We start from the raw sequence: 22607 nt of genomic DNA on the forward strand, positions 1-22607 counted from the left end.
CCCTCGCGTTCTAAGTTAACAATATGCTCACCTTATAAATACGTCTATTTCTAACAACTTTCCCTAGTGGTATTTCCTGTGAAAATGCCAGTTTCCACCACTTTTCACTCACTGAGATTTTCTATTTTATAATAAGAAAGCCATGATATCGACACTTTCTATGACAACTGCCGAACGACGCAGTTCGTGCATTTTCCCAGTCAATATTTTTATGGAAAATTTCAGTTTTTGAATAATATTCAATCCCCAAATTTTTAGTGGGTTCTGGTTGTTTTTAGTTGTGAAAGAGCACATTTGAATTACATTTACACCGATCGAAATCCAAAAAAAATGTAAAAAGTAGCTTTATTAATATGATAATATGCAAGGTCTGATTTGTAATTGACGAGACTCCAGTTAATAAAAGGCAAAAAATAGAAGTTTAAACACATTTAAACAGTCATGTTATTTTGCTTTTCTGTTCAATGCTTGCAGTTTTTACATGTTTACCTCAAGTTTGAAAATATTATAAGCCGTAAAAATATTTCCAGAATTGAGGTAAATATGTAAAAAACTGCAGGAGCTGAGTTTTTATTTTTTACGTTTTCTCAATTAGCATTTTTTCTGATAAAAAAATTAAATCTATTTCGATATAATCATATTCCTATCATATTAATAATGCTACTTTTTAACTAGTTAACTTGTAGTTATCATTCTAGCCACAAGGGAGCGCTTGGACCTTTGAACTAGCGAATACATGGTGACTCATTTTTAAAAAAACCAATCAAATATCCAGCAAATTGTAGCAAATACAAGAAAACATACCTTCGAACACAAATGTTGTTTAATTACTAGGGGAAAACCCGGAGATATCAACTTTTTCGACAGATGGCGCTGTTAAAGACAAGAAGGGGACTTTAGATTTTTAAATGGATTGGATAATAAAGTATTCAGCACTTCAACGAATCCTACAAACTTCCAGATCCGTATGTTAATACTTACCTCTGGTGAAATGTTGATTGGCAATTTTACAAGGAAAGTGAATAAAGCAATGCCATTAATTAAATGTTTTTATTCATCTTGTAGATAATATCACATATGTGTAAACCCTGCCAAGAAATATTCTGTAATAGGTAATTGATCTGTTTTAAGCTTCAGGTATCAGTCTCCAAAAGTATAAAAGAAGGCAAACTGCCCAATTTGGGGCGCCCTTCTAAACCAACAAAATTTTTCAAAACAATATCATTTTCAAATTCTTTTGCATCACTACTTTCTTTGCAATTATCTACCCCTGCCCTATTTTCAACATAGTACCTTCGTTTATCATTACATTGCTGTGTATTAGTTTCCACTTTCAAATCAGTCTTGCTGACCACCAAACTGTTTGAAGTGGTACTTTGGGCTTCAGAACATTTTTTGACAAATTTATTTTTATTTAGGCAGTAAGATCTTACCATTTTTCCATGCGGGTATGCACACCTTTGCTTCAGACAGGTTCCATGTTTTTCATAGTCAGGACATAAGTACTGATGTCGTTTATTGCACTGTGAAGTTTGTATTTATCCATAATGTATATTTAACAGACGATTTATGGAATATCCGTCATATTTACCTGAGCTGCCTTTTTACAAAAGCCTTCCAAAAAGTCTCTACAAACTTCGGCCTTCGAGTTGATTTTTACGTGTAGGTATGGGCAAAGATCCTTCGAACACGTGCCCTCCAAATAGTACTTGCAGGTGGGCATTTTCTCTGAAGAAACATTATGGGATAGGAGGCATTTTTCTTTTATACACGCTCCTTGTAAAAACCTATAAAATATAGCAGTTTCAACAATAAATTAAGTAATTAGCTTGGCTGCACACTTTTACCTTGTACATAAAGCTATCTGGTCGGGATTATGCTTCCAAGAACATTTTCCTTTATCTTTTCGTTTGCAAACTCCGAATTTTCTGTATGTAGGGCAAGGAATATTACATTTCCTTAATTTCTTCGTAGCTATTTTCAGAGGGGTACTCTTTATACGACTGTCTCTCCTATCAGAAAAAAGTTTCACGCGTGCTTCAAAATACCATCCAAACATACCTAATAACTTTATACTTTTCCACAACCGAATGTCTCCTACCAGCTACGTATGGGGAATGCTTAGCCTTCATTTTTTTAACTAGTTTGGAGTTGGTATTTAAAACTAGTGTCTTCCTTGCTGCTTGATGCTTTTGAACGCCAGACATCGATGCTCTCCTGATGGAATTTCTGGACTTCTTGAATAGGATTCCACTAATATTTACCAAAGCCAACGAATCTTTTTTACGTCGCGTAGCACTGCGTGTCTTAACAAATAGCTTCTTTTCTGATGTAGTCATAGTCAAGGGCTTTCTGCTGGTATTATTCAACTTAAACTTCGTCTTCGAGGCAACGTAGTTAGTATAAGTTAATGGTTTAGGTGAAAATTCTGATTTCACAATTTTATACTTTGACTTTACCGAATGTCTTCTCTTCACCAGCTTATTGCTCTGGGTATTTGCTGCTCTAATTAGCTTGGTTTTACTCAAATAAACAGTCTTAGTGGCCGAAGCAGGCAAACAACTCGGTTTTTCCTTAGTTGCACAGACAGCCGTTTCTGGTTGAGCACGAGCTTCAGTAAATCGTGGATTAATAAAGATCGACTGTGCTTTGGCGTTGGGATTAATGTGAATTTGAGCATTAGGTCTAAAAGTTTCCGAAACATTTTCAGATTTGGACGACATCAATCTCGATTTATATTCTGTTTGAGGTTTCATGTCGGCTTTGGGTCGAGGATTTACGTAAATAGAAGTGCCAAATGGCTTTTTAGAAGCTGGTCGAGGAAAATTTGGATTTACAAAAACTTTGTTTGACTGAAAGCGAGGATTGATTAATACTTTTTGGGAAACATTGGGAAATTGCACATTTCCATAAGGAAGATTGTTGGAATAAGGCATCCGCATCTGAGTAAATGGGAATATCGGAGAAACGGGAAATTGGCCCTTATTTGAAGAATTTCCATTTTCTAAAACTAGTTACAGATTCATTACCTACTTTACATATTATACTGATTTATATACGTACATGGATAGTTTTCCATTGCAAATCGCGTTCTTCTGACGGCCTGGATTACAAGTTTTGTTTTTTATGAGTTTTAATATTTGGTAAGTTTGCCAGCTATTTTGTGTCACCAAAAAATCTGTCACAAATCGCAATAAAACCCTAGACCTGGTTAGAAACATAGACGTATGACATAGACAAAGACAAGTCATGGTCATCATGTTTAGAAAAAGGAAGCAGCGAACGGAGGTGATAACTTCTGGCTGATTGGCCATAATGGCACGTCAAATTTCTAGGGGCACCAACCAAAAAAGTACGTAGTCGGATAAATTCTTTATACTTTTTGGGTTCTTCTTTGGAACAAATTAATTTACCAGAAAAAATAACAACCCTACAGGAGAATTAAGCGCAACAAAAAAATCCTGCCAGCCCTAGTTGAATTCTGCAATATTTTTTCTTGCAAAAACAGTCTGTTGATTGACTATTCTAACAACCTAAAAAGTCAAACTTCAGGTTGATCACTTCCGGCGAACTGTCGACGCAAATTCGACTTGACATCATTCTTTGCAACGCGTGTTCAACATGGTAAGGAAGTCACTTCAGAATTTCCCTAATAATAGAAACTTTAATGCAGTAAAAACGGTTTTCAGTGTTCGATTTAATGCATGTTACCATTAGGAACCTGAATTCAACCATTGAAGAAACTTAATTCAGAATCAAACGAGACTTTTTGTCGCCACCACCGCCACCGCCACATGGCTTCCATACAGTATTTTAAAGCGTGTTCTTTAATTTGTAGGCCTTCGAAAGGTTTGTGGAAACCGGTAGAGTGGCCGTAGTCTCCGACGGCCCCAACAAAGGAAAACTCGTCAGCATTGTGGATGTTATTGACCAAACCAGGGTGTGTATAAATTCAGGTTATGAAAGGTGTTAAATTTCCAAAAATGATGATACAACTTTGATAGGAATTGCCGACTGATACATATATGAAGCCACTTAGTTCTGACATTAAATCACACATTTAAACGTATCTTGTTTGGCATGCGGTGATTACAAGCATACAATTTCTTTATAGGTGTTAATCGATGGTCCTGAAACCAATGTTCCCAGATCACAGATCAGGTTAAACCAACTACATTTAACTAAATTCAGGATCAAGTATCCCTTCACAGCGTCGACAAGAGTCGTGAGGAAAGCATGGAAAGAGGGTGAGGTTGTCGAGAAGTTCTCGAAAACTGTTTGGGCTCAGAAAATGGCTGCTAAGGAAAAGGTGAGTAGTGAAATCTTGAAGCTGCTTTAACTTGCATTTTTAAATTTAAGGTATTTGGAAAACTTGAATTGATTCAATTTATATTCCATTACATTATGTGTTGTAATTTTATTCTTTTTAACTGTTTGAATGATGAACCATTTGCTACGATAGGAATTGCCGGCTGATACATAAATGAAGCCAAATTTATTCTGATGTTAACTGCTTCTATTTGCTTAGAGCCAATAGCATTAGTTATAGTATTATAGCAGAATATGGTTGTTACAGAGGGCTACCTTAACCGATTTCGATCGGTTCAAGCTCAGGAGAGCAAGAAGTCGCAGGAACAAAATAAGAACCTATACGTTCTTTGCTCTGAAGAAAGCGGCGTCCCGAAACGGGACGTTATTTGGCAAAAAGAAGATGGCCAAGGGTGGTGACAAACCAAACCCCAAAAAGGTAAAAGTGGTGAAGCCTAAAAAAGCTGTAAAATAATGGGCTTTTTGAGGTGTTGACTAATTTTTTGTTTTGTGGTAATAAAAAATTAGCCAAAAATAGTTCTTTTATTTTAATCTAAACAAATATTGCATTTTATGGTTTTTTTTCTCAATTAACGGAGTTCTAATAAAATAGTTTGCTTCACATGAGTATATTTAAATTGTACTTGATGATTCAAAGCTGACCGAAAACATTAAATACCTAGTGGTTTCTGAAGATTGCCAGATGCTCAACCAGAATAAAATTTACCGACAATTTATAAAAAATTCACAAGTGGAATGATTATTTCACAAGTGAAATCGGTTGCAATTTTAGTGCAGTTAGAAGTTTAAAAATTTTACAGATGAAGGGGTTTTTATGCAAAAGACTGAATCTTATCTGAATAACCATTAGGATCTTTATAATAAAGCACCTCCTGAACTATTTATATTTAACCATTTTAATTCATTCTTCCGGGTTTCAGTATTAATGCTCCAGTCTGTCATATGTAGTGGTCCTTCTCTAACATCTAAGGCTCAGATTTTGCTGTTTTAATCTAGTCACGCTATCGGTGTGGCTAATAAACGTTTCTCGGTTGAAAATGTTCTGGGTATTTAAGAAACCTGTGGCAATTCAAATATTTAATTTTGCAAATTCTAATCTAGTACAGACCCAGCGTCTAATTTTTTCTAATTACAGCTGGATCTCGGCGGTTTATTATATACAAATATAAGGTACTTATGGTTTTAACTGACCACAGATAACATTTAGTGAGTGCTTATTTTTTTGGGTAAACAAGCACCCAGTTTGATGGTTCATTATATCCCAGCAGGATTGGGCAATGCAGTAACAAGGACAAATTGTCTTTGTCGACTTGACTAGAAACTTTTATCCACTGCGTTAGCCATTTAACTTGGTAATCAGATGATATATCAGTCGGGTTCAGCCCTGAAAAGCCAAAATTTGTGTTGCAACAATTAATTGAATGGGCCCTTAAACCACTTGCAGCCTACCTCTAATATAACAGGCTTTGCTCAGCGCATTCAATGGCAAATTGTGTACTCCTCCTTCTCTTAGAATGGCTTTATCCATTTCTATTAAAACTTGCGCTCGATCCGCTAACCTGGTGCGACGAAACCATCCAGCATGCAGATTGTGAACTCTGAGAAGATGAAACTGAAATGTAAAATTTGGAAACCTTGACAAACCCTTAGATCAGTATACTGACAACATGATTCCTGCTGAGATATAGCAAGTGATAGGGTTCGTCCATAAATAAATCTTTACAAGCCAAAATATCCTCGGCTGTCGGTTGAATCCCACTGCCCAGCAGCCCTAAAATATTTGCCCATTTCTCGAATTGCGTTTTGTTTTTCCCGTAGTGTTTAATGTAGTTCAACTGAGACTGTAAGTGCCTGCAATACCGGATGATTGATAAAAACATTAATCACTGCAGATTTGAGTGAGTGAGTGAGTCTCTGACCTGAAAACGGGCTTATTATGCACGAGCCTGTCTCGAAAGTACTCTATTTGAAATTTGTTTTGCTGATCAGGAGTCCAAAAATGCGCAGTTAGAAGCTGCTTTGGCAGTGTATAGACCAGTGGTAGCAGAACATAAAAAGCGAAAGGGAGCGCCGAAAATATTATAACTGGTGCAACCTTCATCATGTCTTTGGGCATCTGATGATACAATTCGATTTCCCTTCTTAATAATTTCGCATAGCTACCACCACTGCTATTCAGCATCCTTCAAGTGAACATCAATACAGTATTTAATTGGGCTGTAGGATCCCTAGTAGTAATTACCTACATTACTATTTTGAAATATTCTATAGTTTCCAAACTGAAGGTTTTAATGCCATCAGTGAATGTCCTGTATGTTTTTATGGTGGTCGGAAAGTTCTTCTCCAAAATTTTATCATAGTTCTTCAAATACTCAATGAAGCGATTAAGAATATAGAAACGAATTCTTTTGGCCTCTTCGGTTTTATACACAGACTTTCTATGAGCATCTCTTGCTGGAGTGTTGTTCCCATAGCTGTAAGCAAACTATTAGGCTCCAAAACAATACAAACACCAGCTTTGCCTTGCCAGTGTTCAATATATTAAAATCAATCTATGCAGTTACGTTTGATCTCCTGTTATCTACAAGTTTATGCAATTTACCTCCGATATGAAGTCAATGCCTTTGAAGGGGCAAACCTGCAAAAACTAAATCTACATGTCCTTACAACTAGTGACAGCGCCATATTGGCGATCTACAGCCAAGATTACTCTCTGCAACAGTCATACATGTCGAGATAATAACTAAATATTAAATCTGGATATTATTTAAGGAAAATGAGTTTACGAAATGACCACCTTCAGTTGGAAGTTGGGTTATGTAGGAAATGACGCTGCCGTCAAAAGCTGGCCAATCGAACTAAAAAATTTAAAAATTATTTCTTCATCGAATTTGAATTCCTTATAATATTCTAGGCAAGCAATTAAATAGATTTAATTTTAAGTAGTAAAGTTAAGGCACTAATGCAGTGGCGTGAAATATCAAGAAATATTCCGACAAATTCTAGAAAATATATTTTGAGGCCTGAACACAACATTGTCAAATTGTGGGGCAAACGAAAATAACCTCACTAATAGCATGCTCAGCCGTCACCGCCGTCACTAATTAATTAGTTGTCAATTGTCAAGTCAATGTGATGAGTATGGTGATTCGAGGAAAACATATCTTTTAATTCAGTAATTTCCTCTTTGCAAATTGCTCTAAAGGTATGCCGTTTGGTGATGAACTAGAAAACCAAAATCCTACACTATACGTGAAAACAGCAGACAGAAGTGTGACTGAGGAAGAATATGATGACTCTATTGTAGATCCTTTTGATCAACGGGAAATATTTGGTACGTACAGTTTCTGTGTAGCAATAACAAACACAAAATGTGCAGAATAGTGTGTTAGTTAGAGTTGCAGTTAGGCTGCCCATAAGTTAAGCAACTTAAATTTGTACAGTACATTTGTAAGTCACGAAGGTTGTATTCGAATATGTCCCAAAGCTCTAAAATAGTCTTTCAACCACTCCAAAAGGCCGCAGAAGCTAAGAACAAGAAAATGGTGCAAATATTCTAAGCATGAACGTAAAAACTAGATTAGTCGAACTGATGCTGGCAGCTTGAATTCCTTATTCCGAAAAGTTTGTTAAAAGTAATGAGTTTAGTGTTAAATTATAGGAGACATAGCTAGACCACCACAAAGAAGTAAACAAGTTGTACCTTTGGAGACGGTATACAGTTTAACTTACCGTAAAGATGCTAATGTTAATATATTTAGCGCGAAGACTGTCCAAGGTGTGTTCACCGATAAACACCCTTACTTTATCTGTAAACCAATAATTGATACAAAATACTTCACGCGGCGTAAAGGTGTAGTTCACAGAACGGCACTGATTTTACATTCATACTAAAAGTTCATATTAAAAGAGTTTATGATAGAGGACCTCTAGTCAATGTCTGAAAAATTGAAACTTCCTTAACGTTTTGCGTCGGTTAAATATTGGCAACACTATTGGACTGAATACTGTATGTCGATATATAAACCAAAACTTAACTTCAGTTCAACCTAAATGATTTATTGATTAGAAATCTTTCTTACCAGTTTTCCCCAAACTGGCGCCCATTCTCTATTTTCTGCCCGTTCATTCCAATTTGAAAACTGGCAGTCAATCCTGCAGTTAACGGACTCGATTATCTACCGAACTTGCATTGGGGCACCAAATCGTTATCTATATACAGGCAGATACAAAGAACCGACGATCTATTTCCTTCGCGGCTGGTGACAAACTGAATAATTCCCCAGCTTTTCTAAAAAACTCGTGCGATACAAGATTCGGAATGCATTGAGCTACAGAACTTAAATGGTGATATAATCGTTTTATTTATCGGCCCTTCAATGCGTCATAGCTTTATTATGCTGTTCAATTTCAGTTTTTTATTGTGTACAATATTGTAGAAAGTTCCAATTTATCCGGAAATATTTTCCACGACAAATTTAACGTTCCAACGGGTTTCGAAGATCGTCGCAAACAAAACAACTTTTTCAACCAAAGATAAACAAACCCGATCATGCGACGCATCAGATAGTTTGATGTTAAATTAAATATTGGCTCTGGCATCAGTCTTTTTGCTGCTTTTTTGCGATTTTTATGAAACATTGGACTTTTACATATTGAATGTTGAATAAAGGCTGAAAAGCTAAATTAATAAACATTGAAAATTCTTTTGACGGAATGCTGCCATAAATTTAGGACCGTTTATGTAGGTATATTATACAAAAATTACTTCTTTTAAGGTAGTGAAGATTTTCTTATAACTTTATTGATTGGTATTTTAATTAGTGTTCGTTGCTCCCTTTATTTGAACGTACAATTTTAAGGCAAACTCTTATTCGGAAAGGTTCAAATAACGTGGGTTTTATTGGTTTATTACAACCTTTTAGAGATGCCCATAAATTATTTGCAAAAGATCAACCTTTTCCTTTAATATCTAAATGAAACTTAAAACTAATATTAGTAGCTACTAGATTTCATTCACTAAGCTTGAATTTGACACACATTCTTTACATACAAACGGAAAGAAAATAAGTATTATGAGCCTTTATTTTCAGATTTAATTAGAAACATCAATGACCCAGAACACCCTTTAACATTGGAAGAACTTCATGTCGTGCAACAAGATTTGATTACTATTCAAAATGAAAAAAATTACATCCACGTCAGTTTCACTCCCACAATTCCTCATTGTAGCATGGCTACATTGATTGGCTTATCCATAAGAGTGAAGTTATTGAGGTGTCTGCCTTCCAGATTCAAAGTTAAAGTAATGAGCATTGAAATTTGTATTTATTCAGTTTCGGTTAAAACCCTCATTTTTTCAGGTGGAAGTTACTCCTGGAACTCACAACTCAGAAAGTCAAGTAAATAAGCAACTGGCCGATAAGGAACGAGTGGCTGCTGCCCTAGAGAACTCACATTTAATCAAGATTATTAATCAGTGTATTGAAAGCAGAAAACGAGGTTAATTAGTAATCATCAAAATGGTCAAAAGGGATCCCTCATTAATATCATCGCAAAGTGATATAAACTCTGCCTACCATAAAATCCATCGGTATTTTAGGAGATTGTTTAAATTTGAACAGATGGACTTTCAATTCGCATTGTGGCAAATGTTTTATCTGTTAGCAGCTCCCCAGAAGCTGACGAAAGTGTTCCGGGCGCGAAAAAATTTCAAGTCTCAATACGCACGTGACGATCCAGCTTTCTTAATACTTTTCGCTGGTGCTCTGTGCTTGACCTCGATTGGTTTTGCGCTCACTCTCGATTATAGCTTTCTTCAATTTACCAAATTCCTTGTCATAGAAATTTTTATCGATTGTATAGGAATAGGTGTTGTTATTGCAACGGCGCTATGGTACATCACCAATAAGTTTTTAAAGCCGAAAAATATGCCTCAAGATGTCGAGTGGGGTTTTGCTTTCGATATTCACCTAAACGCATTTTTCCCACCTTTGATTTTGTTGCACTTTTTCTTATTAATTTTCTATAATTTGTTTATGCAAGAGAGCGGCACGAGCCAACCATTTGCCGTGTTCTATGGAAATGCGTTTTGGTTAGCAGCGGCTGTTTATTATGTATACATTACCTTCCTAGGTTATAATTCCATGCAGATATTAAAACATATTAATTTATTTTTAATACCTATTCCTACCCTGATTTGTATATACTTGCTAACTCTGTTTCGCGGCATTAATATTTCTATAAGCGTCTTTGACATGTACAGGCAGAGAATTGTGTAAGACTTTGTTAAGCTAAAAGTAATAAAATATGCTACTGGTACTGTAGAATGTTTCTGTGGGTAAATGAAACTAGTCGATTAGCTTAATGATTGGTATATTCTCTAAAACAGAAAATATTTAACAAAAATACTATCGCTTCTTAGCACTTATGGCTGATGGATTAATGGGACTCGTCTGTTTTGTGGGATCATATTTGTAGGTTTTCGTGACGGGTCCTTTTCCAGCTCTTTGGAATTGAAGCTCATCTAATTTGCGTCGTTCTTCTAGTTCCCGTGTGATTTTTATGTTGGTCCACGCTGAAATTTACCATTTAAGACTCGAGCGTAAAACGTGTTCAATAATTAATAATTGTCCCCGAACTGTGTTTATATGTATAGACAAAAGTAAAGTAACTTACAGTCTTTGACTCCTTCTGTGAATCCCTTAGGCTTAACTGGTAATTGGTCAGGAGTGAAACTCATGAGGCGCTCAATTTTAAAATGGTCTCTCACTTTGGGAATTCGCAAAAATGCAGCTTGGAGCAGTGAAATGAAATTCGTCGATACCCAATAACATAAAATCGCACCAGGGAAATTGACGGTAAAAGGTAAAATGACCAGTGGGAGGGCACGCAAGCCATATTTTATAAGTACACCATTTTGGCTAGCCAGTTTTGCTGTGTCCGCACCGACCTGAAAAAAAAACAACTAAATATTGACGCAACTACAATGAGATTTTTTAGTGTACCTCAATAGTTAACCAAAGAGTTAAACTAGTAATACACGGCATCAAAAAGTACTGATCTGGCAATGTCAGATCAGTAAACCAAAGCATCCCACCATGTGTTAGACTGTCCACTGGGACATTGGCCATCTCGCGAAGTCCCATGAAAAACGAAATAAAAATTGGCGCCTGGAAAGAAGAAACAAGAAACATTGCATGTAATGAACCCAGACAGTCAATTGGAAATTCTCACCTGTGCAAGTGGAACCAGCATGTTTTTTAAAGGATTTACACCGCGTTCCTTCAAGAACAGCATCAGTTCTTGGCTGTATCTCGCCGCACTCATCGCGTCCCCTATTAGAGTGAGTCAAAGTGCAGGACTAAGGAGATTAAACTAATTGGGCTTTCCTACCTGTTTGCCTCGCTTCAGTCATCTTCATTTGCAACAGCTGCATTTGCGGCATACAGTTGTTCATTTTCGCGGCATTTCTTTGCGCCAATATTACCAAAGGAAACATACAAATTCTAATCACAAAGGTGCCTAAAAATGTATTTTTTATGAAAATGTTCATTGCTTCTTCTTGCCAAACTCATATCCGAGTAGAAAGCCAATGTGAAATTTGCATTTTTGCTAATATAGAGTCACGCTCTTAAAAGTTAAGTATTTATTTGCCAAGCCATTTAAAAACTCACCTATCACAATTGCAAGCCACCAATCAATGCCAAAGCTAACGTGCAGAAATTCCATGCATTGTTGCACTATTCCCACAGGGGTCCAGCCTCCCAGCCCTAAGGACTCAAACGTCGCTTCTCCAAGGGAATTTAAATTGCTCAGGGCTTCTGCTGTAGGATCGGGTATGAGTGGCGGTTCAGGTATTGCATCTGGCGAAGCTTGTGCTACAAATCCTCTTTTACTTTAGACTTTAGAAGTTACACCTTTTATTGAATAAAGTTTCTCTCAGGACTGGCAAAAAATTGATTAAAATAACTTGATTAAAATAAAAATGACTTTCTCCATGTGAAATTATAGGAAACGGGTTTTGGGGGGCATCTACCTGTTAGTTTCGACGAATCAGCTTCTTCTACAGCTGCACCAATTGCAAAAAATAATTAAGAATATTTTCCAACACATTGGGCAAATGCTTACCATACTTGCCTGTTTTAACCACGAAGTAGTCCGAGCTACTATCGATGATTAAGTTTTTTTTGGCGACAATATCAGGAATTGCTGCGTGTAAAAAAGTAAATTGTCATAACAAGCATTTATATTTTAGCAAAATTTACATCTTAAAACGAGTTTAAAATAAAAAATTACTATGTTTTGACTAAAATTCCACGTATACGAATTGTTGCAGACCTACAGATTCTGCAAAAGTTTTTATTCAACTCCTGCATTTGTGTGTACACACTATGTACACACACCCAGATGGTTTTCAGAATCTGGGTGATAGTGATTTTTTCAACTTTCCACATTTGTTAGGCAAATAATTTTCCTCTGCCGTGTATTTATAATATTGAGAAATATAATACTGGGTTTATGCGAGGTATGTCTTCAATGGGTATTTATTCGGTCAGTAAATCTCCAGTTTAAAGATATTTAAAATTATCTGTACCTGGTTCAGGAAGCTGTTTGTTTAGCACTGAAGCAAAACTGGAATCTGACAAATTTCCAGCAGCAAAGAACAATAAAGTAAGTAAGAAACGGTAAAACAGACTCATGAAACTAAGGGTAAACCACTCTATAAAAGTATGTACATTGCTTTCCTTAATTCAATTCATTCAGTTTTTCCGCAAAAATAATGGCTATTTAGTGCAAATATTTTTCAATTCTCCTCGAAACAATAATATTTTTTTAAATAAAACGTCACGCTTACTGTATAATTGATTCCCTGATTCCCATTGGTTGGGTATCGCTTCAGATAAAACTTTTTTATATAAAGTCTAGTTTTAATGCAAAAATTGAAAATTAATGCGGGTCTTGAAAACCGCTCAGTCTTTAGCTCAAATTTTGAGAACCAGTTGAGCAGCCGCAAAGCTCTAATTGCCATTGCACGATAGAGCCTGAACATACACACTTTTTTTTATATAAAAGATCATTTTAGGAATGTATCTGGTTTTCACGAAAAATGCAAACATTAATAATTAATGCGGGTCTTGAAAACCGCTCTTAGTCTTTAGCTCATATTTAGAGAACCGGTTGAGATGCGAAGCTCTAATTGCCATTGCGCGATAGAGTCTTCACATGTGCACTATTTTTGTATAAAACATAATTTAAGGAGCGTCTAGCTTTCACGCAAAATGCAAAAATTCAATACTAATCCGGGTTTTGAAAAACGATCTTAGTCATTGGCTCAAATTATTATCATTAGGAATGTCTAGTTTTCACGCAAAAATTCAAAATTTTTGCGGGCCTTCTTTAGCTTAAATTTCGAGAACCGGTTGAGCTGCAGCTGCGAAGCTCCAATTGTCATTGCGCGATAGAGCCTTGAAATGCGCACTTTTTATATAAAATATAAGTTCATGAACTAGTTCTCACACAAAATGCAAAAATGTTAAATGAGTGCGGGTCTTAATATTTAGCTCAAATCTAAATATTAAATATTAGATCATATTATTTACATGTATGTATGTATGCTGGTTAAATAAAATAAAAAAATCCTATACATACGAATTTCTGATAAAACCCAGGCGGTGGAAAATGTTATAACAACAAATTCTCAACAGCTTCGGAACTCAAAGAACGTTTTTTTTGCGTAATAGATTTCCGGCGCGTAGCATTTGATTAACCTGGAACATTTCCATCTAAAATAAGATTAATCCCGCAACTTAGACGTAAGTCAAAATATTTCGTTAACTCCAAGTGGTTTACCCGTGGTATCCAATCCAAAATCCAATATTATTACCTACGGTTGCAGGCTTGTCCTCCATCAAAGATATGGCTGGGGCTGTCCAGAGGGCAGCTGCACGATACGCGGAGCGTTTCGATAAGAATTGGCAAAGCTTCTGGGCTTCTTTTTTAATGTGCTTTGACTTCAAGTACTAAGGAAAATTTTGTAATCATCAAATATGAAGATCATTCTTTCAAGTTCACCTTTTTCTTATACACTTCCTTTTTCTCCTCAATCATATCGGGCAGCAGATATAAAGGCTTGCATGTTTGCTCCAGTTTATCCTTGCAGTTTTGTGCTGCTTCCTACATAATATTTAACATTTTTCTGCAATGTTCAGAAATAATGTACCTGCTGCAAGGTACGTGACTAGGGTTATTAATGCAAATAGATTTTTGGTCTACGGTTTTTTTAATTTTTTTGTTAGTGGAAAATAGTTAATTGCAAATGAAGAATTTTATTCTGTATATTATGACGAAAGTTCGAACTCCAGGGGTTTAGGCGCATCAAGTATTTGTTGGGGATTGGCTACAGTAGCAAAAAATCGTGTGAACTTTTACATGAAAATTGGGTGTGCTATTATTAGTGTACGAAAATTAGTATGAGTGGGGTTCTTTGCTTTGAGCCAGAATGAAATCAACTTACTTTTGAAACAGCAAGTAGCGGATTAGATTTCAGCTTTTCTGCTGCAGTATTGAACTCTTTGGTAAGCACCTGATTCAGTTCCTAAAAAACGACTGTATAAGATTCCCAGAGCTTCCGATAACGAATTGTAAGGGGTAAAAGTGATACTATTTCGGACTCTGCAAGGTGTAAACATGAATCGCCACAATACCTTAAATTTTGTCAGATTTCCACTTGAATTCCTCTTGCTGCAAGCAGCGTCGATTTTCTTGCTCAGAACATCGTTCAGTTTGTTAATGTGCTAATAAAATAATAAAAATTGTGATATAACTTAACCAACAAATCCCAAATTGAGGCAAATACCTTTACACCTTTTAACGAATTAAGGCAATTCTTTAACGTGGAGATCCTGTGATAGCCGGACATTATGCTGGTAGATTTAGCACCAGAATCAAGGGAGAATTAGCGTTACGAGGAAATTAAATGCATTTAAAAGAAACTTAACCAATAATCCAGGAATCACGTCAAATGTCTTTGAGACATTTCTTTTCACTAGAGGAGGAGAATTGTATAATGTGTTGCCTGCCAAACATCACTTTTTTGAAACTTCCCTGAATGCATCGGCATTCTTTATGGGTCACAATACGCCATATGCACCCAGTTTTTGAGACCTTTGCACATATTGTGCTGCAATAAGAATAATGTAGACTTTAGTAGTAGATTATTCTCGACTGCATTTTATCTTAATTCCTTTACTAAAGACAAAGTTTGAAATTATCCCCTAAATGGTAATTTTCTAGCTTCTCACGCCCTGATCTTCTAAGCACTATGCCTAAGAATAGGTAATATTACCTACTCTTTGACCATGGGAGCCTTATAGATCAAATCTTTTCAACAACTTTTCTTAGTAGTTCTTTTGTGGAAATGCGCTTTTTGATCACTTTTCATTCATTGAAATTCACTACTTTTCCATACCAAAGTAAATTCCCAAAAATGAATTTTAAAGTAGACTCGAAAGAATGTATTAATCCGGCCATCGCACTGGTCAGTAGTAGGCAATTTTGGGCTTTGCTTTCTTAAGGTGTTCGACATTTTATATACAAAAATGCATTTTATAAGTTAGAAAGGCTTTACCACAAGAAGACAGTTTCAACCGAAAAAATCTTTTTTATGGTGGTATTGGAGCGACAGGCGCTTCTCTTCTTTTTCTGGTTCAGTCAAGGACGTAAAACAATTTATATTTCAAGAAGATTATTTGAATTATTGATTATTGAGATTTATTATTGAACTGAAGTTATTTGAAAAAATAACCGATGGCTGCGAAGGCTTTCCTGTTCAATGTAGTACCTACCTAATCGTCAAAAATGAAAAAGCAGTAGATCAAGCATATAATTAGATTAATTTCATTGAAGAAACTTATATTTTCTAGACGAAATGTTTGTAATTTCAAAAAACAGCCGATGCGTGCGATTCCAGAGGAAAGTTACTTATTGAATTTAGCCACGCCCCAGGCGGAGCTTCCTTGCTAAATATAATGACCGTTAAAAATACAAAAAGCTATATATTAAGTAGATGATTAGATTAATTGCAATAAAGCGATTCGCATTTTCAAAAATAAACGTTCAAGTTATATGGAAAGTAGGCCTGGGTAACTCAGTTAATTTTTAGGAGTTGGCGCCGAGCAGCGCAAATTGCTTGGTGCGCCAACCCAACGCCCCGGGGCAGTAACTCAGTTCTGCTGCTGGGAAAATATTGATGACTATTTTTCGTTGTATATTTTGAGGGCTATTTATTAAAAATATTTTTAGTTTCTTCAAAATTTCAAAATTTTTCAGTTTTAGGAAAGTTACTTTCTTCTAAACGCTCAATTTTTCAAAGTTTCACTTAAGGTAATTTCCGCGAAAAATTATAAAATAGATTTTATTATTTTATAATTTATTTAACACTCGCCTCCTTAGTCGCTTTTGTAAAAAGTTTTGAAACCCCTTTGCAGCTTCGAATTTGGGACAAAATTCGGATAATTGTTTATCAAACAAAGAACAGAATAAGCGAAAGTAATAAATTATTTGGAAAACTCGTCACTCCCATGCCTCTGAAGGCTATAGAGTTTGTTCGAAAACTGTGTTTTTTTAGATTTGACTGAATTTTTTTCTACTTTACTTTCCACTTAAAAACGCTCTATTTTCTAGAATTTCGCTCAAAAATGCTGCCAATCTGAAAATCTGTTACGCGAAAAATTAGCATATAAATTTATAGTTTTGTGGAAATTTTACATTAACTTTTTTCAGCTTCGAATTCAGGACAAAAACGAAAATAAATTTGTTCCGTTTTTTTCCGAAACTCATTAGAGTTTTCTCAAAATTCGAACACAAAACTAAAAGTTTTTAATCAAAAGCGTAAAAAAACCGCTATTTTCTGACAATCATTGGGTCATTTCAGCAAAATAATTTCAGAATTAATTTTGTTAGAAAATTCGCCTTGTATTCATCGCTTCGTAGGGATTTTAGAGAACTCTTTTCAGCTTCGACTTTGGCACAAAAAGCAAATAATTAGTTTTTTAACGAAAGTAGTTAAGATTATCTTCAAAAAACGACCAGAGTACAAGCTTGGTACAAGCGAAGCTACAAAATTCGCCACCCTCATCGTTCTGAAGATTTTTAAAGTTTCATTAAAATTTCAGGTCCTTCCAGTTTTAACAAAGTCTTTTTTACGCAATTCTTTCGACACAAAAACAGATTATTTTCTAAAGTTTTACTTAAAAATACTGATAATCTTTTTCCGTGAAAGGCATTTTCCGTGAAAAAGTATAAATGAAATTTTATTGCAACACTCGCCTCCTTAATCGGTTTGTAAAATTTTTTCGAAAACCTTTTGCTGTTTCGAATTTTTAGTTTTGTTCTCTAACAACCAAAATAAGCGAAAGCTTATAATCAATTATTTGGAAAACTCGTCACCCTCATCGCTCTGAACAATTTTTAAGGCTCTTCAAAACTTCCAGTTTTTCCCGTTTTAGGGCACAAACCAAAATACGATATTTTCAAACAAACGTTGCTGGGAAAGTTTTGATGACCTTTTCTTTTTTTTTAGTTGTTTGGCTAATGTGGTAAAACGTTACTCATACAAAATGTTGATGACCCGTTTTGTAGATGTTAAAATTCCAGTTTCGGGTCTTGTAAAGCTTTAATCCGCTTTAATAAATTACTGTTAACACAGTAACCAACGAGTTATAACTGATTAACTGTGGTAATGGAAAGAAATCGGCAGGGTGCGGTTCCAGACGGAGTTGTAGTTATTACTTTTAGCCACGCCTCCAGATATAGCTTCTATATATATAAATGTAATAATCGCTAAAAATTTAAGAAAACCAGCAGATAAAAGAGTTAATTAGATTGAGTTCAATAAAAAACTCACATTTTCAAGTAGAAACATTAAAGTGAATTGCATTAAATGCAGCCGCTCCTTCTAGCGCCTAGAGGTGCGGCTCCTAAGAGAGCGGACCTTTTTGGCAAATGTAATAATCGGTAAAAACACCACAGCAACCTAATAAGAAGATAATCTGATTTCAATAACAAAACTCAGATTTTGAAGTAGAAATGCTAGTGAAAAAAGCAGTAAAATAAGCAGACAATGAGTTCAATTTCACTAAAAAAAAACAAAGGCGGAGCTTCTTTGTCAATAATTGTTGTTATTTATCTGGTGCGAGTAATTGAAGGCAAAATATGTGACCAAAATTAAAATTTCTAAAAATCCTATAATGAGACACGTTTTCCGTTTCATATAACGGTTCTAAAGATGGAGTTAATAGAAGGCGTATTTTTAGTTATCCACGGACATGGAAATATTAGCAAATTTCAGTTCCTTCAGTAAATATTTAACGTCCTGCATATTCACCTGGTGGCCTATTCTTCATATTAAAAATTATCTTTTGTAAATCCCGCTATAAACTTGAATTTACGTGTATATTCACAAGTGACCTGATGACAAATCGGTGTCTCTAAAGAAACCGCTCCAAACAAAAACAACTTGCAATTTTTTGACAAATTAATCAAATTTTTCAACAAAAATTTAAGTAAATTGTGAGTAATGATCTAAGAAGCGGTAACCAGACGAAGAATGGCTCTTTTGCGCGCAGTTCTCGGCAAAAACCCACAAATATGCGGAATCACAGTCATTAAGCGCACCTTTGCGGATGCTTTAGGGGCTGGACGACTCCCATCCGCTCCGCCACTTGCCCCCGGATGCCCACCTCCGGATACGGATCAACCGTGCAAAACGAATCGCATGAAGGGCTTAGTTTTGGGACTTTACACCAATCCCGATGATCTTTACGATCCTGGAAAACTCACACCTACAGGTGAAAGGTACAATGCGATGGTATGCGGTAGGTTGTATGAACTTTTGCAATATGCCGGAAAACCACCTGGCAAAGGGCAAGTGCGAGTTTACTTTAATCTGGATGAGGAGTTCAGTTCTGTTGTGGTTGTGGGATTGGGACGGGAGTGCCAAGGATATGATGTTTTTGAGCAAATGGATGAAGGTAATTTTGGAGTTTTCTTACTTCTATGATACAGGGTGTTCCAACGATGGAGTAAAGTAAGTTGCGACACCCTGTACATTTATGCTAGTGCATTTTTCAAACTACCACCTCGGATTCTAATTCTTAAGTGAATTTCTGCTATGCAGAGTATCCGGTGCGATATTTTCCTAAAAAAGTCCACCTACATTTTTTAGATGGAATACAAGGATCATACAGAGCTGCGGTCCGATCCTTTGTGATGCTGTTTCTGTTTAGATTTTTTTCTTTCAGTGACTTTTCTTTTGAACAGATATTCAAAATATAGGGCTCATATTAAAGAAAGCGAAAACTTTACAGTCGACTTCAGAAAAAAATCTATATACTTACCGGGTTGTAAATTGCAAACCTTCCAGAATCACAGATTTCGGGAGCAATTGTGATTTGGGTATTTTTTTATGCAACTCTGTAGGTATATTGCATTTTCTCTTAACTTGTCTATGAAGTTTCAGCTTCAACATATGTTGATCATATGATCTCATGATCGTAAAAATTGAGCCAAAAGGATGATTTTTTCACACCATCCCATAAATAGAAGAGATGGCCGGAACGTTCAAAAACCCTTTCGGGCTATTTGGTTTATCAGTAAAGTTTTGGTGTGAAGATCCAAAAAACCTCATTTTTGCCCTTCATTGAACCGATTCGCTCTGAAAAACTAAAAAAAAATGTGCGTCACGGGACGCTCGACAGAAGTGATAACTTCATAAATTAATAGAAACCATAAAATATTGAACTTGTTTAACGCATGATGGGAGTAATAATTTTATTTTATAATTTTAATATTCTTGTTTAGTCTAATAATTTATAAATGGATCAGGAATAGGTAAAATTTTATTTTATTTCCTTTCGAATGTAAAAAACCTTTTTATTTGCTACATTTTACATTTTTTAACGAGATGTTGTACATATTGCTCTTCTTGAGTTTGTGTAAACTCTTCTTGAGTTTCTGTATTTTTTTGTCGTAATTTGCTATGCTATGGGAAAATGTTGCTGACTAAAGGTCATCAACATTTTCCCAGAAACTCTTGTTTGAAAATATCGTATTTTTGGTCTAAAACGGAAAAAACTGGTTTTGAAAAAAGTTTTGAAGAACCTTGAAAATTCTTCGGAGCGATGAGATAATTGATTATAAACTTTCGCTTCTTCTGCTTGGGGAAACATTTTTGGGAAAAAACCCAGAAAAAATTATTAGGGTTTTGTCAAAAWTTCGAAATWGCAAAAGGTTTCCGAAAATTTTTTACAAAGCGGTTAAGGAGRCGAGTGTTGCAAATAAAATGTCATTTATAATTTTTCACAAAAAACGCCTGAAGATGGTCAGTATTTTTAAGTAAAACTTTAGAAAATAATGCGCTTTTTGAGTCGAAAGAAACTGGAAGGACCTGAAATTTTAATGAAACTTTAAAAATCTTCAGAACGATGAGGCTGGCGAATGTTACAAATTTTTTTTCAAACAATCTGGTTGTTTTTTAAAGATAATTTTAACTACTTTCGGTAAAAAACTAATTAGTTACTTTTTGTGCCAAAGTCAAAGCTGAAAAGGGTTTTCTAAAATCCCTACGAAGCGATGAATATTCGAACAAAATTAATTCTTTAATTTTTTCTGAAAAAACCCCATGATTGTCAGAAAATCATCAGAAAATAACGGTTTTTTACGCGTTTGCATAAAAACTTTTAGTTTTGTGTTCGGTTTTTGAGAAAACTTTAACGATTTTCGGAAAAAAACAGAACAAATGTATTTTCGTTTTTGTTGAAGTTTGAGTTTGAAACTCTACAAAAAAGAGCGTTTTTGAGTGGAAAGAATAACAAAAAAAATTCTGTAAAATCTTAAAAAACACAGTTTTTTTAGCAAACTCTGTAGTCTTCAGAGGCATGGGGGTGTCGAGTTTTCCAAATAATTTATTATAAACATTTGCTTATTCTGTTTTTTGTTTGATAAACAATTATACGATTTTTGTCCCAAATTCGTAGAAACGGATTACAAAACTTTTTACAAAACGACGAAGGAGGCGAGTGTTCTAATAAAATTTATGTTACAATTTTTCGCGGGAATTACCTTAAGTGAAATTTTGGAAAATTGAGCGTTTAGAAAAAAAAGTAACTTTTCTAAAACTGAAAAATTCTGAAAATAATAAGGTCATCAACATTTTTCCTGCAACGGAACTGAGAGTTTTATCAAGTGGTCAAGAAGCTACAAGCTTTTATTTGCCACATTTTACATTTTTTAACGAGATGTTGTACATATTGCTCTTCTTGAGTTTATGTAAACTCTTCTTCTTGAGTTTCTGTATTTTTTGTCGTAATTTCTTATTTGCTTTAATTTTTGACGTGCAGCACTAGTTCGTGGTTGATGAAAGCTACTTTGAGTTGATCTATTTCTTAATGCTCCTTTTTTACCACAAAATCGTTGAAACTGAACTAATCCAAGGCTAAAAAAATTTAACTAAATTGAGAAGATTTAATCGTAAAGGAATCAAAGGGTATATGAAGGGAAAAAAAATAATTTTGATGCGGGGTAAACACAATTAATCATTGAAAATAAGCCCTAATAAATTCGTTTTACATATTTTGCAACTATAAGCTGAAGGGAGATTCGTATCGTCTTAACACCAAGAATGCGTTGCGGGATAGAAATTAAGAAGACGGAACCCATGTTTTCTGAAATAACCGAGATAAACTCAAATATTTTTTCAATTAAATTCAAAACATATTTATTATATATTGTTACGAAACAGTAATGATGTTTATCATTTTATGTTAAATATGAAAGATTACAAAATAGATATCTAAATATTGATAATTTGTTGTTACAAAATAAAATAACACATAATAGAACATATTATTGCATTAAATGTTATTAATAATAGTTGTGACACTTTATTTGCATTTAATCTTGAGCGTTTTTCATAAATTGACCCTGCCTTCTTTAGAAAATATCCGCTCAACATCTGGTTTAACAATTGTCCCCGATGAAAATCACTAAACAAGTAGGTAGTAATATTTTACCAGTTCGGAACTTTGAATCGTGCAATACAATGCAAATGGACATCATCTGGGCAGCATCTGGACTACAGACGGAGACTAAGACATAGGGAATCGGTACCGGGATTGTATCGATACGATTTAATTTAATCTTTTCTTGATACGAATTTGCGTCCACAATCAATCAGGCGATTTAAAATAGGCCCAACAGTTTTTCAAAAACTTTATTGT

At 35.1% G+C, this 22607-nt stretch overlaps 6 protein-coding genes and 1 long non-coding RNA gene across 8 annotated transcripts in view; 4 read left to right on the plus strand and 3 right to left on the minus strand.

Annotated features, from left to right (window-relative positions):
* The first annotated feature begins 29 nt into the window (after nucleotides 1–29).
* LOC125505383 lies at nucleotides 30–1044 on the plus strand. The gene is made up of 2 exons (XR_007282138.1): nucleotides 30–368; nucleotides 699–1044. It is a non-coding gene; the product is annotated as an uncharacterized LOC125505383 (long non-coding RNA).
* On the minus strand, nucleotides 1037–3489 carry LOC109543367 (zinc finger CCCH domain-containing protein 3). Its single transcript, XM_019913049.2, has 5 exons — nucleotides 3064–3489; nucleotides 2062–3010; nucleotides 1848–2012; nucleotides 1592–1787; nucleotides 1037–1523 (listed from the first exon to the last, which is right to left on the minus strand). Exons 1-5 carry the CDS (start codon nucleotides 3077–3079, stop codon nucleotides 1134–1136), a joined length of 1716 nt encoding a protein of 571 aa, XP_019768608.2. The 5' UTR covers nucleotides 3080–3489; the 3' UTR covers nucleotides 1037–1133.
* A 28-nt stretch (nucleotides 3490–3517) lies between these two features.
* On the plus strand, nucleotides 3518–4843 carry LOC109543371 (60S ribosomal protein L14). The gene is made up of 4 exons (XM_019913055.2): nucleotides 3518–3624; nucleotides 3839–3940; nucleotides 4115–4309; nucleotides 4577–4843. Exons 1-4 carry the CDS (start codon nucleotides 3622–3624, stop codon nucleotides 4781–4783), a joined length of 507 nt encoding a protein of 168 aa, XP_019768614.1. The 5' UTR covers nucleotides 3518–3621; the 3' UTR covers nucleotides 4784–4843.
* A 548-nt stretch (nucleotides 4844–5391) lies between these two features.
* LOC109543369 (LETM1 domain-containing protein 1) lies at nucleotides 5392–7203 on the minus strand. The gene is made up of 6 exons (XM_019913053.2): nucleotides 6932–7203; nucleotides 6576–6803; nucleotides 6249–6512; nucleotides 5994–6180; nucleotides 5779–5941; nucleotides 5392–5713 (listed from the first exon to the last, which is right to left on the minus strand). The coding sequence occupies exons 1-6, from the start codon at nucleotides 7012–7014 to the stop codon at nucleotides 5544–5546; spliced, it is 1095 nt and encodes a 364-aa protein (XP_019768612.1). The 5' UTR covers nucleotides 7015–7203; the 3' UTR covers nucleotides 5392–5543.
* A 216-nt stretch (nucleotides 7204–7419) lies between these two features.
* Nucleotides 7420–10650, plus strand: LOC109543372 (MIP18 family protein galla-2). The gene is made up of 3 exons (XM_019913057.2): nucleotides 7420–7663; nucleotides 9423–9634; nucleotides 9693–10650. The coding sequence occupies exons 1-3, from the start codon at nucleotides 7537–7539 to the stop codon at nucleotides 9834–9836; spliced, it is 483 nt and encodes a 160-aa protein (XP_019768616.1). The 5' UTR covers nucleotides 7420–7536; the 3' UTR covers nucleotides 9837–10650.
* Nucleotides 10651–10687: 37 nt separating this feature from the next.
* On the minus strand, nucleotides 10688–15377 carry LOC109543368 (mitochondrial inner membrane protein OXA1L). 2 transcript variants are annotated; one of them, XM_019913050.2, is made up of 14 exons: nucleotides 15188–15377; nucleotides 15036–15125; nucleotides 14846–14926; nucleotides 14404–14505; nucleotides 14216–14351; nucleotides 12926–12970; nucleotides 12460–12540; nucleotides 12368–12400; nucleotides 12006–12209; nucleotides 11725–11853; nucleotides 11566–11666; nucleotides 11337–11501; nucleotides 11008–11281; nucleotides 10688–10906 (listed from the first exon to the last, which is right to left on the minus strand). In XM_019913050.2, the coding sequence occupies exons 1-14, from the start codon at nucleotides 15248–15250 to the stop codon at nucleotides 10740–10742; spliced, it is 1671 nt and encodes a 556-aa protein (XP_019768609.1). In that variant the 5' UTR covers nucleotides 15251–15377; the 3' UTR covers nucleotides 10688–10739. The 2 variants fall into 2 exon arrangements, with proteins under 2 accessions (XP_019768609.1, XP_019768611.1); XM_019913052.2 differs by lacking the exons at nucleotides 12368–12400; nucleotides 12460–12540; nucleotides 12926–12970 and having other exon boundaries at nucleotides 15188–15375.
* Nucleotides 15378–18816: 3439 nt separating this feature from the next.
* The window catches only part of LOC109543374 (cytosol aminopeptidase), an 8668-nt gene continuing 4877 nt past the window's right edge, over nucleotides 18817–22607 (plus strand). Inside the window, exon 1 of the mRNA XM_048668873.1 lies at nucleotides 18817–19361. Within this exon, the coding sequence (XP_048524830.1) occupies nucleotides 18938–19361 (424 nt within the window). The 5' untranslated portion in view covers nucleotides 18817–18937. The remainder of the gene's footprint in view (nucleotides 19362–22607) is intronic.

This window comes from Dendroctonus ponderosae, unplaced genomic scaffold (genome assembly GCF_020466585.1).
Source record: "Dendroctonus ponderosae isolate FM_Combo_2020 unplaced genomic scaffold, Dpon_F_20191213v2 Dpon_F_20191213_8, whole genome shotgun sequence".
Taxonomy (NCBI): Eukaryota; Metazoa; Arthropoda; class Insecta; order Coleoptera; family Curculionidae; genus Dendroctonus; species Dendroctonus ponderosae.